This window comes from Alexandromys fortis, unplaced genomic scaffold (assembly GCF_014885135.2).
Source record: "Alexandromys fortis isolate MF-2015 unplaced genomic scaffold, M_Fortis_MF-2015_v1.1 scaffold_22, whole genome shotgun sequence".
Lineage (NCBI taxonomy): Eukaryota > Metazoa > Chordata > Mammalia > Rodentia > Cricetidae > Alexandromys > Alexandromys fortis.
Window position 1 is genome coordinate 8,621,289 of NW_026067900.1, and position 18,346 is coordinate 8,639,634.

An 18,346-nucleotide genomic window follows, 5' to 3' on the forward strand; every position below is an offset into this window, starting at 1 on the left:
ATGGTACAACTACAAATACTGACCTAAAGATGTGTTTCTTGGCTGTCAGAATTTAGGAAGAAGCCAGGTAAGGTGTCACACACCTGTAATCCCAGCACTTTGAAGATGGTGGCAGAAGGATGGGGGGAGTTCCAAGGTCATTATCAGCCACACAGCCAATTTAAGACCAGCTTTAGTGATATGAGACTCTATCAAAAAATATTTTCTTTAATTTAGGGAGGAAGAGCCAAGTATGGAAGTGGAATGTGGACTTTAAGCATATTGGCACACTATCTTCAAGATAAATTTGGGGCTAATGAGCAGCAAATAACTGCTTAATTATAAAAACTGTGCACATTTGATTGGCTGGCCTCAAACCAGTTTAATCTGGCCCTAAGAAACAGTCTGTGCTTGACTGCCTGAAGCTGATGATAATGACCACTGCGATCCAATAAAACATTAATTAAAAGTGTTGCTGTGGCAGTAAACCCCACAGCTTGATTATTGTATTTAGCAAAGGATCCCATCTCTGGCCTTTGCCACTCTAAAGGGAAGCTGGGGTGCTTGGCATGGCATTTGAAGATGAGAGCTGAAGAAAGTATGGCTTCTGTTCTTACCAACCTGATAATAAGGTGACACTTTTTAAAAAGAAGCTGATAGTTAAGCTAAAATGTTGCATCCTAAATGATTGATCTCTGTAGCGGTGTATAAAGAGGGATGAGTGAATCCCTCGAGGAAGGGAATGGCCAGTAGATGGCACATTCTGACTCAGGTAGTCTCACTGGAGGAAGCTGTGGTTCCTCCTTCCAAATGCTGCTGTAATGTCTCATCTTCTTTTAGAAAACCTGTTGTTTTTAAATTTTTATTTTATGTGTAGGGGTAGTTTGCCTGCATGCGTGCACCACATGCATGCCTGGTGCTGATTAAGCCAGAAGAGGGCCTTGTATCCCTGGAACTTCCAACAGTTGTGAGGCGCCATGTGGGTGCCGTGGATTGAACCTGGGTCATCTGAAAGAACAGTCAGTGCTTTTAACCACAGAACCATCTCCCAGTCCCAGAAAACTTTCTTCCACACTTCTGACCCGTGTCTCCATTGTTTTCCATCTTGTGGAGCACAGGTCTCGTGACTTTGGGGGGAGGGATGTGGGGAAGCAGAAGGACCCCGCAGTAATGCTGTGCTGAAGCTCCTGGTTACTGCCAACCTCAAGCCTGTCTGTGCTTTTACTGAGGGATGGCAGATATCCAGAGCAGAGACAGGCCAGCCCATCATGATTCTGCCTCCTAGCATCTATTCTAAAGTATCTTTTTATTTATGAAATTATGATGAAAGTGAAATTTAAAACACCTCACTTTTTTCTTTCTGTCTTTTTTCTGTTTGTTTGTTTTTGTTTGTTTTTTGAGACAGGGTTTCTCTGTAGCTTTGGAGCCTGTCCAGGAACTAGCTCTATAGACCAAGCTGGCCTTGAACTCACAGAGATCCACTTACTTCTGCCTCCCAAGTGCTGGGATTAAAGGCGTTTGCCACTGTCCAGCCTAATACTTATTTTTGTAGTCCTGTACTTTTGCTTAGGAAGCAAAATAGTAACATCTTTAGTATATAGACTCTTAATCCTGAAAATTTGCAAGCTTATGTTATTTTCATTTTTTTATATTATCCTTAATACTACTCTTTTATTTTTATGACAATCTCATATAGCCTAGGCTAACCCAAAACTCACTATGCATCTAGGCTGGCCTTGAATTCCTGGTCTTTCCCAAGTGCTGGGATTACAGATATGATCTACCATGCTTAACATATCTTTAGGCATTATTCAAAAAATAAGAAATATGAAATTGTATTTCTTTTTAACTGAGTGAACTTCATCATGCATTTTGCTAAATAAGATTCTTTTTTAAAATACCTTTAGCAAAATGTAAAAATCTGTATTGTTTTAGATTTCTGTTGTTGTTTTCGTAAATCTTGTCTGTGTCTTTGAAAGACGTAGAATCAGATAGGTCTGCACATGTGTTTGTTTGATTTTTACCATGCCCCAGCTTGTTAAGATTTGTTTTAAGACATTACAAAAATGCTACATAATGTTTGAAACAAAACTAAAACAAGACAGCATCTCATCAAATAGAGCTGACTCCTTTTTACTTTTTTCTGTTTCTTGGGGCTAAATTGTTGGAAGAAGCCACTTGTTGGTTTCTGGCTGCCCGACTAACTTCGACCCAAAATAATCACACAGAAACTGTATTAATTAATATTTGGGTTCCTCTGTCCAGCCTAATACTTCTTTTTGTAGTCCTGTACTTTTGCTTAGGAAGCAAAATAGTAACATCTTTAGTATATAGACTCTTAATCCTGAAAATTTGCAAGCTTGGCCCATTAGCTCGAGCTTCTTATTGGCTAACTCTTATATTAATTTAACCCATTTCTGTTTATCTGTATATCACCACATGGCTATGGCTTACCGGGTAAAGTTCACAGCGTCTATCTGTCTATTTCCAGCAGCTCCATGGCCTCTCTCTGATTCCACCCTTCTTTCTCCCAGCATACAGCCTAGCTTTCCCTGCCTAGTTCTGTTCTTCCCTGCCACAGGCTCAAAGCAGTTCTTTATTCATTAACCAATAAAAGCAACACAGAGATCGAAGGACCTCCCACACCACTAAATGGTGACAGCGGTGTGATTTATGTACCTCCAATATTTCTAGCCACTTTTTAGCCACATAAACGCAAATGATTTTGTATGCCTTATAACTCCTAAAACCAGAAAGAGGACCGTCCTGTATTTATGTCATCAGCTTCCTCTGTCCCTACAGAGCAGTGGCTGTGCATCTGTAGAGATAATGATGCTAGCGGTAGCATAGTTCGCTGTGTAGGAATGTACTTGTGTTGACATGCTTTTGAAGCAGTTTTATCATTTGGGTGCTAGAGAAAGGACCCAGGGCCTTGTGCATGCTGAGCACATGCTGTGTTTCTGAGCCACACTTCCAGCCTTGCTTATTCAGCTGCACATTGTAGGAAGTAAATGTATATTCTAGGTACTTCCGTTAGTGTTGGGGCACTGTGTAGATAAATAAGGCTCAACAATCCTAGATGCTCAAACATTAGAAATAGTAATGTAGACTTGATCAGCAGTGTTGTTTTTTAAATATGGTGCCTCATTTAAATCAAAGTTTCAGATGAATGAGTAATTTTGTAGTACAAGTATATCCTGTACTGAAGTTCAAATGTAGTTGGGCAAGTTTTATTTTTGTCAAATTGAGCAACCATAATTAGAATATTATATAAAGTAAATGGCCTCTCCATTGCTCCTGAGTTTAGGATGTTATTTTGTTCTTATAAATAATGGAGTAGAGCAAATGCACACATGTTGCATGCATTTTCAAAATGAAGGATCATGGTTTGTACTTTGCTTTTCCATTTCCTCCCCTGGATCTGTCTCAGCAGCATGTCATGTTCATGTCAGAATCACATTTAGTGTAGATGGGACAGGAAAATCTTGTTTCCTTTTCTTTACTGCTAGTGAAATACTTTCAGTGGTATAAAGTTGATTCCTTTCTAAAAAAAAAAAATACATTTAGAATCAACGCAGTACAAAGTCCTTGAGCCTTGGAGACTGCAGCCGAACCAGCTCTGATAGGGTTGTTAAAGACAGAAAATTAGTAAGTAGTGTGGTCTGCATTCACTTCTGTGGGGCTTTGTTGACTGGAGACCCGAGTACTGAAATGGGACTGAGATGTGCTGTTGGAGGCATTTCCTGTGTATTTTGAAGGAGCTTACATAACCTGTCTAGACTTCCTCTGGAACTTCTTTATTTAATTTAATTTATTTATTTTGGTTTTTCGAGACAGGGTTTCTCTGTAGTTTTGGAGCCCGTCCTAGAACTTGCTCTTGTAAACCAGGACAGAGATCTGCCTGCCTCTGCCTCCCAAGTGCTGGGATTAAAGGTTTGCGCCACCATCGTGAATTTTTTTTGAACTTCTTTAATGTTTTATCAGGGAGAATTAATAAATAAAAGGAAGTTGGCTTGCTTTTAGGAACTGTCTCATTTCATCTCGGCAGCTATAACAAAATGCACTAAACTAAGTAATATATGACAAAGAGAGATGTGTTGCTTACGGTTCTGGATGCTGGGAAGTCCAAAGATCTAGGCACCAGCAGATTTAGGTCTGTAAAAGGCTCACCTCTGCTTCAGAGACAAGCCTTCCTGTTATATCCTCAAGTAAAGGGACAAACAGGCTCCTTTGGGTGCTCCCAGAGTCCCAACTCTGGCTACCATCATTTTGGGTGCTAGTTTCAGTGAAGACTTTCAGAGGACACAAGCATTCAGAGTATTTTAAGAAATCTGTCATGTGTTTAGGAAGGCAAAGTACAACTTTTATTGACTTCAAGGTAAAAAGGAGAGAATGTCTTCAATGTTTTATAAAACATTGAAGACATTCTCATAACTTAAAAAATGAGATTAGAACCTACTCAGTATCTTTCAGGCCTCTCAAAACTGCCTAAGGATAAAACCATTAAATTGAAATGGCTTGCATAAGTTATTTTTAATTACAATGTAGAAAAATAACTCAGTAAAAAAATTATATTCTCATACATAGTCCTCATAAAATATAAAGCCAAAGATTTCAGCATTTTAATATGCTTGAATTGAAATAGAATTATATTGCCCCGCTCTCCCACTAACCCTTCCCCGCCACCGCTCTGGAATCTCTCTCACATCCCCTTCTCAACTTGATTTTGTTACATATGTGTGCGTGTGCACAAATATATAGAAATTCAACCTGCTGAGTCCATTTGTGTGTGTGTGTGTGTGTGTGTGTGTGTGTGTGTGTGTGTGTGTGTGGTTTCAAGGCTGATCACTTTGCAGTGGACAACCCATCAAGGGGCTCATTCTCCCTCTTCCAGCAGTTGTTAGTTGCCTGTAGCTTTTAAAATGTCTAATGGTGGATCCTATGGGATTTCCCCCCTTCTGCAGTAACATGTTTACTGATAACTGCCGTTGTCCTGGTCCTCTTTATGCAGTCGTTTGTAGGAGAGGCTGTTTCACAACAGACTTCTTGGTATCCTGGCTCTTACAAATTTTCTGTTCCCTCTTCTTTAATGTTCCTTGAGCCATAGATGCAGAAGCCAGGATGGAGGTATACCCACCAGGGCTGGGCTCACTATGAACTGTTGTTTTCTGCATTGTGTACAGTCTTGGTTTTCTCTAATGGTTTCAGCTTGGTAGAAAGAGAGGCTTCTTTGGTAACTAAACTTAATAAGGAACAATGGCTCTCACACAAAGAGAGTTCTTGTGGGTCATGGGTCTGGAACTAGGCTTTTAGGTTTGCAGATGCTGAAGGGCCAGAAGAGGTGACCCTTTAACAATTTTAAAGCCAATCAAATTACAGAACCAATACACTATGTCATTGTGACGTGTTACAGTTATAAAGTTACTGATATATGAGCTCAGTGGTTGGTTCAGTGTTAGGGGCCAGGTCTTTCAGAGTTGGTAGTATTTGTGATGCTGTGTATCTTGATATTTGCTTAGAGCAATGTCAACTCTTAGTCTTCCAAGTCACCATGACACCTTGCACATGTCACAACCTATATTTTAATTACCTCTGTCCATGGAGCTGGTATCCTGCTTGTCTAATTTGAACAACATTGTCAATAATCAAGGCAAGTGCAGTTTCTTGCACAATGGCTAACTTTGCCACAATGAAGGCCATCTCCATCTGGGTGTTCTTCAATGCCAATCGCCCTTTTTTGAAGTAAATTTATGTTGCCAGGAGCAGACATGTCTCACTTTCATAGTAAGCCTTATGTTATTAAAGCATCTCAAATTCTATATTCTGTAGGTCTCTGAAGTGTTTGAAGATCACTTAGCTATCTAAAGTATACCAGTTTAACCATGAAAATGTGACTAACAACTAACCTGTATTTCTTAAGTATATATATTATATTTTTAACTGCATAGGTAAAATACCTAAACAAGAGTAGAAGCATATATACATTTGCTTTATATTNATATTATAACAAAATATTATATTATATATAATTATAACAAAATAACCTTAAATTTGTATCAATGTAAAAAACCATACCAGTGTTAAATATTTGAGATTTATAGTTGCTTTTTAGTTTAACATAGATTCAGTAATCTACCCTTCTAGCCTATCATTTCTATATCCTCCTTTTTTTTTTTCCCAGAATGAAGTCCCTGAATCTAATCTCCTTTGCTCAGCTTTCTATCTGACTGTGACCAACAACAACTTGTAACCAACCCCCTTAAATGATTATAAACATACATAATCCATTGAATAACCAAAAGCCACCCACTCCACCTTTGGGAATGTGGGTATCATGTTCTCTAGACTGCTTTCTGTTGTCTGTGGGTGAAGGCATCTTTAGGGACCTGAGATAATTGGGATAATGGTCAAATCCTTGGAAAGTTGGCTCTATTATTTTTTGTTTAGTCTCTGTGATGAGAAAGTGTAGAGCTCATCTGAAGTTGTAACTGGAGTAGTCTGTGAGGATGGACCATCTCAGCTGTGAGGGAACCACAACAGAGGCATTTTGAGAGGCTGGATCACCAAGGCTACTTGATTTCATTGGCGTTTGGTCATTTTCTTTTAAAACCCACAGACTTTTAGTGGTAAAATACATATCTGTATTAACACAAGTATGGAATGTGCAGTGTATAGTATACAAGCCAGCTAAAGATGATTTTCTTGTTTTATGTTTGGGCAGGTAAAAGGCACCTGTCAACTTTATATGTTCATTTGGACTGTATAACCAGATCTCTATCCATGCCCTATGAAAGTATAGCATGTAATTCTAATTTTCTTTTTTCGAGACAGGGTTTCTCTGTGGCTTTGGAGCCTGTCCTGGAACTAGCTCTGTAGACCAGGCTGGTCTCGAACTCACAGAGATCCGTCTGCCTGTGCCTCCCGAGTGCTGGGATTAAAGGCGTGCACCACCACCGCCCGGCTTGTAATTCTAATTTTTGAATAGCCAACAAGGTTTATCATGTCTCAGAGCTGTTTCTATGCTGAGGAATCAGTTGTCTTGTAGTCTTTCTTGCTTTTTCTTCATGTTTGTAGCCAAGATTTTCAGGTCTCCCCCATCAATCTGATCTTTATTAATTTTGAAGAAATTAATAGTTTGTTTCCTATAGAAACAAAAGTAAAACCTCTTCCCCAATGCAGCATATTTTCTGACTTGCATTCAGAAGTTAAGACATTATTAAAATCTATAGGTTGGTTTAATTTAGCAGTTTCCATAATCCAGAGTCTCTCAGAAGCTGTTGTTTTTTGCTCATTAGTATTTAAAAAATTTAAAGTCAATAAAGCATCATACAGGATCCAGACACCCTATGTGTTCTGTTCCTATGTCGAGGAATTAGCATATATATCACCTGTATTGTATTTTTGTTGGTTTCTTGTTTGTTTTTCTTCATGTTTGTAGCCAAGATTTTTAGGAGGTCTCCCCCAATAAGATCTGACCTATATTACTTTCGAAGGAATCCATCTTTATTGTTGGACTATCTTTGTTGGACTAACCCAAAATAATGACCCAGAAACTTATTATTAATTTTTAAAAGTTTTACTTTAGCTTAAACTTTTCCCAATTAATAATTAACCCATATTCTTTTAATCTACATTCTGCCATGTGGCTCAGATATGTCTTCTTAGTACAGCATATCCAACTTGCTCTAAGTCTGCTGGTGAAATTATATATCTAGATTCCTTCTTGCAATTTCTCTCTGCCTTCAAGTCTTGCCTATATCTCCTACATAACTACTGATTGTTCATCTTTTTATTACACCAATCACAGCAGTACATCTTCACAGTGTACAAATATCCCACAACCAAACCCATTCCTCACTTATGTGTTATTGGTTGATCTATGCAGTTTGTGACTACAGCTGACACAAGACTCTTGCATACAGATGGTGCTCCCATTATGACATAACTCCTTCTGGCCCCTCTGAGTCTTCCTTGCTTAGTGCTCACTCTCTTCTTATTACCTGGTTTCAAGGTTCTGTTAAGAGCAGGGAGGCTGGCAGAGGCCGGCAAATATGAATTCAAATGCAGCCTGATATACAGATTGAGTTCCAGGATAGCCAAGGCTGCACAGAAACTCTGTCTCAAAAACAAACAAACAAACAAAAAGAGCAGGGAGTCCCTGGGGTTGAAGAGATAGCCCAGTAGTCGAGTACTTGATTCTCTTTCAGAGGTCAGACGTTTGGTTCCTAGCACCCATGTGGGGAAGTTCATAATGACCTATATCTTACATTCCAGGAGATATGATGCCCTCTTCTTGCCTTTGTGAACACCACACTCACACACCACACGCACACACACGCACACACACACACACACACACACAAGTTAAAAAAAATAAGAACAGGAGTTCTGAATCGCTAAACATTATCCGCAGTGGCTGCACTTTGAAATTTCCTAGGAATCCTTTCTTAAAGATACAGTGCTTGAAAAACAGATATAATGCTTGGTCTTAAGTGGAGTCCTAGTATTATTTTGTAATTGTGTTTTTGTTTGGGCTCTCAGAATTAGATGCGGGGCCTTGCATATGAATCATAAACTATGCCACTGAGCTCCATTCCCATCCACTATTTTTGTTTTTCAAAGATTTCCAGTTTGTTCCATGTGTAGTTAAAACTCAAAACACAAAATTTCAAACTTTTGAAGTTACCTCTTAAATCTCATTAAGATAAGAATCATCTTACGTAATAGCATTTATACCATAAGCATGTTCAGACAATGCGCTTTACCTTTGAAGTGAACGATGCTATAAGCTATATATTGTCTCCATCTTTCTCAGGAAAATAAGCTTTAAATAGATAAAATCTATTTTCTTAGCTTACATAGCTCAAAGTACAGTCAAGACTCAGGCTGTTTGTTAATATGATCATAACCATGACATCATAATTTGTCATCATTCTTGGTGACAACCAATATTAACCAGTAGAATTTGCTTACTTTTGTTTTGGCCAGACATGTTCTATGGCATGTAAACAAGAATCGGATAAATACCATCACTTTATGTTTCTACACTTGGTTGGTTTTTAACAGGCGTACATCTTCCGCTTGCTAAATGAATACTTGATGGAACATAATAGTTTAATTGGCAGGCCTTTTTTTTTCTTAAATGGAAAATAATAAATAGTTGTGTGGTAGTTTGAATGTATTTGGCACCCATAATCTCATAGGGAGTGGCACTATTAGGAAGTGTGGCTTCATTGGATTGGATATGACCTTGTTGCAGAAAGTGTGTCAGTAGGGACAGGTTATGAGGTGCTCAGGATACCACCCAGTGTCTCAGTTGACTTCCTGTTGCCTCCAAGATGTAGGACTCTCAGCTACATCTCCCTACATGCTGCCATGCTTCCCACCATGATGATAATGGACCATGCCTCTGAAACTGTAAGCGAGCTACCCCAATTAAATATTTTCTTTATAAGAGTAGCTGTGGTCAAGGTGTCTCTTCACAACAATAAAAAATAATACAATAAAATTAATGACATTACAGATTTGATGAAGTAACAACTTCCCTGGATGGGATCTCTACATCTACTCCTCCTTCCATTCCATCCATTCCTAACTTCCTCAACAGACATCTCTGTACAGGATAAATGATTATGTTGGATCAAATTTCCACAATGGTGGCCACTATTTACTTAAATTAAATAAGGGGAAAGTGAATTAAAGAAGTTGGATATGGGGCTAGGAAGGTGGCTCTGCAGTTCAGAGGACCAGAGTTCAGTTCCTAGCACCCATGTTGGGCCACTCACCCAACTCCAGTGGAGCCAACTTCCTCTTCTGGGTTCTGAAGGTACCAGCACTCACCTGCACATTTCCACATGCAGATACACACATATGTACTTAATTTACAAATCAAATCTTTAAAGAAAAAGTCTGAAACAAAAACCAAGTTAATCCATGATAGGTTTGTTACTGGCGTTTCTTATAATCAATTTATTGAAGATTTAAATTTTTTACGTTTTTAAAGAAAACACTAGTTTTGTGTGTATACATGGAGTGTGTATGGACATGTGTGTGTGTGCATATATATGATGTGCATGGGGAGGGTAGAGCACAACTGTGGGTGGTTGGTTCTTTGTTTCACATTTCCGCAGGTTTCAGGGATGAAGTGTTGAGACTCTCAGTGTGAAGAAGTGGAAGATTCCTGGTGTTACAGAGCTATCAGGACAGTTATCTGAGTTCAGCTGTAGTGACGCTTGGCTTCTTCAGCCTTCCTTTTCTCCTGGTCACATTAGTGGTTAGTGCCCCAAGTTTTGGAGAAGATTGTCTGAAATAATCTGTCCATCCATGGAAAATGGATGACGTGAACCCATGTGGATGTACCCATGTGCTCATGGCTCTAGGCTTGTGCAGCTGTGGACAGGGAAGGAATTCAATAGGAGGTCAGTGTAGAGAGCATGTGGAATAGAGGCCTTTCGAGGCAAGATGAGGAGGTCTCAGAAGCTGTGGCAGGTGAAAAGGAGAGGGCAAAGGCATGCCTGGTGGGTTGGAAGGAGAATGGAAAGGACAAAAACTCTGTAGACAGGAATTTGTCTGGGGTGGAGAGGCCATGCAGGAAGCTGTAAAAGCTGAGTTGACCTAGGACTCGGGCAGCATCCACAGCAGAGTACCTGTCACATTGTCCAGTTAGAACAGCTGGCTCTGTGTGACAGCTTTGACCATAGTATTAAGCTTGAAGGGTTATAAGTGGATTAATTAGGAAGCCAATCAGTGAAGAAGAGGAATAACAGAACCTTCGTACCCTAAGGATTATCATGGAGGAGGTTTGCAGTAGGATAGATCTGTACTGGGGTAGGAGATGGAACAGGGCACAGGTTCCTTGTTTCTGTGACCTGTGCTTGCAGTCTGTCTGGGATCTGGGGCTAGGCTGGGACTTGGGAGAGGCATGTTCTTGAAGCTCTGGACTTCAGTCCACTTCAACTAGGAAAGTAAGCAACTTAGGCATAGTGAAAGCTCTAGCTGCTTGGGAAGATCCAGAGATGAAATAGGCTCCCTCACCACTAGGTGTGACAGTTGCCAGCCCAGTATTTGAAGGCTGTTGGGAGTGGTCGAATTAGACTTCCTCAAGATTCTTTCAACCCTGAGAGTTTGTGAATCTCTGCTCTTCAGAAGCAGTGGAGCTGGGTGTGCTTCAGCATTTGAGAAGTAAAGGCAGGAAGATCAGAAGGTTAAGGATAGCTTTGACTATGTAGTGAATCTGGGGCCTGCCTGTGGTAAATTAGAATTTATCTTAAAAAAAAAAAAAAAAAACAACCAGAAACTTAACTTAATGAACCAACAAGAAAATAAAGGGGAGGCAGAAATAGCTTGGAAAAAAACTTGGAGAGATCGCAGCCATGCTTCTTGAGAGACGCAGGGTGAGCAGAGCCTCTGACTACACCAATACCTGCAATGCACATCCTTGAAAACCCCACCTAGTTTTGCAGGGCGATGGAGGAGGAGTGTCCTTCCCAGGGCTGCTAGGCTGTTGTTGCACATGCTGTTTGACTTATTTCTACAGCCTGCCAAGGTAATAGAAAGATTTCTTGCCACTCATAGCGCAGAGTAAAATCCCAGAGCGGGGAATTTAGACCTAGGCTACTACCCTTAATTAGAGACGGTATTTGTTGTTGGAGGCAGTAGTTTGGGTTTTGCATTTGGAGGGGTTAGTTTTTGGTTTTTTGGGACAGAGGTCTTGCTATAACCATTAGTAGCCTATAACTTATTGGGTAGTCTAGGCTGGCCACAACATACAGAAGTCCTCCATCTTAGACTTCTGAGTGCATGCTGACATGTACCATTGCACCCAGCTCACATGAGTTCCCATTGAGTACTACTTTAGGGTTAGAAGTGTATCTCAGGGGCCGGGCGGTGGTGGCGCATGCCTTTAATCCCAGCACTCAGGGGGCAGAGGCAGGCGGATCTCTGTGAGTTCGAGACCAGCCTGGTCTACAAGAGCTAGTTCCAGGACAGGCTCCAAAACCACAGAGAAACCCTGTCTCGAAAAACCAAAAAAAAAAAAAAAAAAAAAAAAAGTAAAACAGGGACAGAGTAAATTAGAGTAGCCAAGACTGGAGCTGCACACCTGTAATCTCAGCTCATAAGAGCCAGAGCCAGGCCAGAAAGTGGTGATGCACACCTTTTAATCCCAGCACTTAGGAGTCAGAGGCAGACAGGTCTCTGTGAGTTCGGGGTCAACCTGGTCTAGAGTGAGTTTCAGGACAGCCAAGGATACCCAGAGAAATCCTGTCTCAAAATAAACAAACAAAAAGAGGCAGAGGTTAGGAGTTTAAGACCAACCTCTACCACTTGTGAATTCAAGGCCAGCCTGGGCTGCATGAGACCCTATCTACAATCAATTAATTAAAAATTAATGAAGGAGGATTATAGCTCAGTTGTAGAGTACTTGTAAGCATGGCAAAGCCCTAGTCTAGTCTGTGTATGTTCCTGGGTTCAGCCCCACAAGGATAGATACATAAACAGTAATACTGTACAAAAATGTGATTAATTCAAGTGATGGAATTTTTAATGCAATTTTTAATTTTAAAAAAACTTTCCTTTTTTAAAATGCCAGATGCCCTGGATGAGTATTTTGAATATGACGCAGAGGAGTTCTTGGTCTCTCTGGCCTTGCTGATAACAGAAGGACGGACACCTGAGTGCTCTGTGAAGGGCCGTGCAGAGAGTTTCCACTGCCCTCCAGCGCAGTCTCGCTTTCCAGGAACAGCCAGGCATGAGTGCAGCGATAAGCTGGCCCAGGTGAGGACCGGGCTCCGTTGCTGTTGGGGTGTGTCCTTTGTGTAAACCTCTTCCAATTTTTTCAGCCCTACCATTCTGTCACAGTGGTGTTTGTATTCAGGTGGTCGTTGAAAGTGCTGTAGGTGACCTCACTGAGGGAAAGGGAGACTGGCCAATCTTCATTGCATTGCAGGATTCCCTTCTCTCCTCTTGGAGAGTCTTACCCTGACCTAATGTTCCTAATGTTAGGATGGTTTTCCTACATTACCTATTTCCTCTGTATGTTTTTCTTTTAAAAATTTATTTATTTATTTTTATTTTAAGTGCAGTAGTGCTTTGCATGTATGTCAGGGTGAGGGTTTGGGGTCCCCTAGAACTGGAGTTACAGACAGCTGTGAGCTGTCTGTCATGTGGGTGCTGGGAATTGGACCTGATTCCTCTGGAAGGGCAGTCAGTGCTCTTAACCATTGAGCCATCTCTCCTGCTCCTCCCCTGTGTATTTTCAATAGTAATAATTTTTGTTATCAATATTTTTTTAAAATGTTAAAACATTTCCATAAGTAGTACATATTTTTTTAATTTTTCTCAATTATTTCTTAAATATATTCTTGAACTTTAAATTTCTTGTTGTTGTTGTTGTTGTTATTGTTATTTTGAGACAGGGTTTCTCTGGGTAGTCCTGGATGTTCTGGAACTCACTCTGTACAGCAGGCTGGCCTCAAACTCAGAGGTCCACTTGCCTCTGCCTTCCCAGTGCTGGAATTAAAGGCATGCACCACCACTTCCTGGCTTACTTTTTTTTTTTTAATTTTGTTTAGTAAATATGAGTGTTTTGACTGCATGTATTCTATACCACTTGAATGCCAGATGCCCATGGAAGCCAGAAGAGAGCATCAGATCCCTGGAACTGGAATTACAGATAGTTGTGAGTCATCATGTGGGTGCTGGGAATTGAACGTGGGTCCACTGAAGAACAGCCAGTGCTCTCAAATGCTGAGCCGTCTCTCCAGCATTCTAATTTTTAAACTTAAAAATACAAACTTTAAAAAAAATGTTTCTTTTGATTATTTAATGAAAATAAATTTTTATGTTTTAGTCTTTAGGTTTCAGAATCTTTTCTGTGAACTGGTAAAATTGACTAGGCACACTGGGAACACTCAGTGACCTGTCAGACTTTGTATGTAGCTATTCTTTCCCATAAAATAGAGCAAAATTACTCTTCCCAAGAAAATGTACAGCATAAATGTTCTACAGTGAGCCCATTGCACAGATCAGCATTTAACAAGAACACGAGACGGCCAAACCTGAGCAAGCACTACCACATGTCACGCTTCTTATGCAGATGTCTACAATTAGAGTTTTGAAATTTAAATACAAAATTAGGACAGTTGTTGAGACATTTGTTTATTTTCATTTTCTCTTAAGTGTCGCCAAGCCAGACGAACCAGATCTGAGGTCGCACTGTTGTGGAAAAATAATCTTCCAATCATGGTGGAAGTAATGCTCCTGCCAGACTGCTGCTACAGCGACGAGGGGCCTAGCGCAGAGGGGACGGATCTGAATGACCCCGCCATTAAGCAAGATGCACTGTTACTGGAGAGGTGGATCTTGGAGCCGGTTCCCCGACAGTGAGTTGTTAAACTTGGTCTCAAGTTTTCCAAGACCTCTTGCACCTTACTGTGATATCGCATCATGTCTCTGACTCCCTCTTTTCATGTGGTAAAGATGAGATACTTATTGTGTTCACTAAGTCATTCTGACACCAAGTGACATTAGGAAGTGCATGTGTGTGCTCCCAGAGCACACATCCCAGGAGGCGCTTGTCCCCACTTTTCTCTGGCAAAAGCAGTCACTCTGTATTTGCTGGCCTGTGACTGTACCTTCTTCTTCCCCTTAGGAGTGGCGATTGCTTCGTTGAAGAGAAGACGCTTCTGCTGGCTGTCCGGTCGTTTGTATTTTTTTCTCAGTTAAGTGCTTGGCTGAGTGTTTCTCATGGTGCTATTCCACGAAATATCCTTTACAGGTAAGTCTAGGAGAAGAGGGACAGTGCATACTCACGGCCAGTTTACTGAATGGTGTCTTACCTGTCAAACGCGAATTTCCTTCATTTTTAAATGAAAATCAGTAAAAGTTTTTATCAAAACAAGTTAAGAGAATTATTATGGGTAATCTTGTTAAGTCTCGTTAAGATGGCTTGGTTAAATTTGTGTAGAATAAATGTTTTGAAAGCATTCAAGCTTACTTTAGGAAGCCTGTCCAGCCTTAATGTCATGATAAAGTAGAAACAGAAGCCACATGGGTTTGTTACTTCTTTTGATGAACGGGAATTTTCTATCTAAAACATAAACATTGTTGGACATAGTACTGTGTGTCCACATCACCAAGTTACTGAGGATGCTGGGGTAGGAGAATTGTTGAGCAGTGAGTCTGAACCTGAGCAAAATGGTGAGAACTTGTCTTTTTAAAAAAAAGTACATGTGTATGTGTGTGTGGGTTCCTGTATGCATGTGTGTGTGATTGTGTATTTGTATGTGTACATAAACATGCAGACTGCAAAGCAACTAATATTTTTATGCAGGTTAAATAGTTTCTAAATTATCTTGCTCAATTAAAATGAGCAGAACCCACTTAATAATAAATGCAAAGTCCTTTTTCCTTTCTATTTTGGTAAATATGATTAAATTATAATATTCCTGAGCTCTTAGTGTTTAAGTTCTTAAAAAGATATCTCAGCTGGGTATGGTACCTCATGCCCATAATCCCACAGACAGCTAAAGTAGGATCATTGCAAGTTTGAAACCAACCTGTGCCGTGTAGTAAATTCTGGGACATCCTGGGCTACAGAGTGAAACTCTGTCTTGTTTGTTTTATTTTTATTTTTGTTTTGGGGGACAGAGTTTCTCTGTGTAGCCCTAGCTGTCCTGGAACTCATTATGTAGACCAGGCTGTCCTCAAATTCAGAGATTCACCTGCCTCTGCCTCCCAAGTGCTGGGATTAAAGGCGTGCACCACCACGGCCCAGCTATGAAACTGTCTTAAAGAACAAAATAATAAGAACTGTCTTTACCAAGTACTCTGTTGTGCCATGTGTGTTGGTTTTGGCAGTGACATGCATGGTAAAGTGCTGAATGTGGACCTTGGTGGGAATTAGTGAATAGCACTTGGCTGCCTTTTCCCCTGAAAGTGTTGTGCAGAGGCAGAGGGCTGCTTATGACTGACCTGTGTTGTTTGGCCCTAGAATCAGTGCTGCTGATGTCGACTTACAGTGGAGTTTTTCACAGACTCCAACTGAGCACGTGTTTCCTGTTCCCAACGTCTCTCACAACGTGGCCTTGAAAGTCAGCGTTCAGTCCCTGCCCAGACAAGCTCATTATCCGGTTTTGACCTGTAGTATTCATACTAACATTCTTTATGAGAAGAGAATTCAAGAGCAGGAGCTAAAAGCCTATCAACACCGCGGCCCTGGTGAAGTAGAACACCGTTGTCCCAGCAGCTCCCAAAGTCTGTGCAGCAAACACACATGGACCGCAGCACCCGTGAGTGCCCTGCATATAAGAAGTGGTGTGACTCCTGAGTACACTGCAGCCATTAGAAATGTCAGGCTCTGCCCAGTCACGGGCAGCAAGTCTGACCATGGGGCATCTCAAGACAGTGTCCTGGGCTTCAGTGGCACCACGGGAGAAGTAAGGTCGTCACAGGAGGCGTCAGTGAGAACTTTGAAATCACTCTCTTTGATTGATTCCAGTGTCTCCAGCTGTCAGAGCTCCCGGCAGGCAGTGGGGGAGCCTAACCCTTTAATTGACTCCTTGATTCAGGATCGACAAAAAGTCATTGCCAGGATTGCTCAGCACCTGATTCACTGTGACCCCAGCTCCTCTCGCATGTCTGAACACCCCTTCAATACCCAGGAGTCCACCTCACTTAGCTCCAAGCTTCACCGCATTTCCCAGGACAGTGAGAGTGTGAGGAGATGCAGAGAAGGATCTTTTGGGAGCCCAGAGATTAGTACCACAGAAGACACCAGTGAGGGGAAAGGGAGAGGGAAGTCGGAAACTACGCAAGGAGAAAGCTGCACCTCTCACAGCCCTTACCTTCGCCAGCCTGCTGGGGAGGCAAACCCACTAATTGGCTCTTTGCTCCAGGAGCGACAGGACGTCATAGCCAGGATCGCACAGCACTTGGAACACATCGACCCCACAGCTCACATTCCCCGGCCTGCATTCAGCAAGCATGACTCCAATTCCATTCCTTCTAAAGTGTTCAGGAGTTCATATGATGGCAAAACCTTGTTGAAGAAGAACAGAGAGAATGCCTCTATTTCTGCTTCACATGCAGAAGCATCCTTACTGGGAGACAGAGGGGATGGGAAAAGCCCAAAACCTAGTAAATGCTTCCGATCTTTCACATATGGTCCCCAAGAAAAGCCTCTGACACATGAAGTAAGAACTCAGCATCAGATGCATCCTGATGACATCATCCACAGCGACGGGCAGGTGGCACAGAACAAGGCTGTTGGCTTACTGACTTCCTCTAATATGGCTCTCTGCAATGAAAGTAACATGGGTTTGATTAGTAGATTGGAAAGTACACCTTGTAAATCACAATTTAAGGAACATGAAATGAGCCATGAAACTGAGAAACAGTGTTCACATTGCAACAGTATTGACAAACAGATTTGCACAAATAAATGTACAGAGAAAATAAATAACGAGAATTATAACCCAGGATCTCTCAGTCAACTCCAATGTGATGATTCAAATGGTATTGACTCACAAATAAAAGTTACTGTGTTGGAAATGTCTGACTGTTTCAGTAAGTACAAAACTAATTGTTCAAATAAAGACTCACAAAGATCAAAGACATGTGAGCAGAGCAGTCAGCTTAGCACAGAACATGACCTCAGTGATGGTACTGAAGGCTCCAGGTGTACAGCCTCAGCCCAGCTGGAAACTGAGCAGGAGGAAAAAGAAGATTCTGTCGATGGAAAACCTCAAAGGAAAAGTGTGAAGCACTGTTTGTCTACAGGTGAAAGACTGAAAAATGCAGACATGTTGGTAGGTAACATGTAATATTTCGAACATAATTTTCAACTACTAGCTGTTAACTGTTAGTCACAGGAGATCTGGTTACAAAGGCCCCAAGGTGCTTGCTATCTGTAGAACACCTAGTCTGGTATGGCAAGCCTTCTACAAAAAAACTATTAATATCCTCACCAGTAGCCCAGTCTAGGTAACAGAAGTAGATCACGGATCTCATGGTTTAAAATGCAGTGTTTGGTCCCTTTTTTAAAAACTGCAATTACCAGAGTCAGTTTTCCCAGGTCTGTGAGGTCTGTCGTTTCCACCCTCAGCACCGTCTAAAGGCCATGTAACCTGGCCTTTATGTTTGGCCTGTGGATGCAGGAATGAGTGCTGTCTATAAAAACAAACAAAAAACCCAGTTGATTTCTACATTCTTTACAGCCTCCTCTTGGTGATGTCACATGATTATAGAGCACTCAGTTCCTTTTGACGCTTTGCCAAGGGTCAGGTACAACAGTGGGGGAAACTGAGGTTCCAAGTGTTGGATGTGCCTGGTGCACTCCTTACCCCCTTTTCAGGTTTCTTGTAACCAG

At 41.1% G+C, this 18,346-nt stretch overlaps 1 protein-coding gene across 5 annotated transcripts in view; it reads left to right on the forward strand.

The window, feature by feature from the left end:
- The window catches only part of Atosa (atos homolog A), a 69,314-nt gene that overhangs the window by 32,959 nt on the left and 18,009 nt on the right, over positions 1 to 18,346 (forward strand). For all 5 annotated transcript variants that reach the window (XR_007589143.1, XM_050125091.1, XM_050125082.1 and 2 more), the window contains 4 exons: positions 12,569 to 12,753; positions 14,158 to 14,360; positions 14,630 to 14,755; positions 15,971 to 17,786. Coding sequence is in view for 4 of the 5 variants with exons in the window: in XM_050125091.1 (XP_049981048.1) it covers positions 12,569 to 12,753; positions 14,158 to 14,360; positions 14,630 to 14,755; positions 15,971 to 17,786 (2,330 nt within the window). In the remaining variant the exon portion in view is untranslated. The remainder of the gene's footprint in view (positions 1 to 12,568; positions 12,754 to 14,157; positions 14,361 to 14,629; positions 14,756 to 15,970; positions 17,787 to 18,346) is intronic.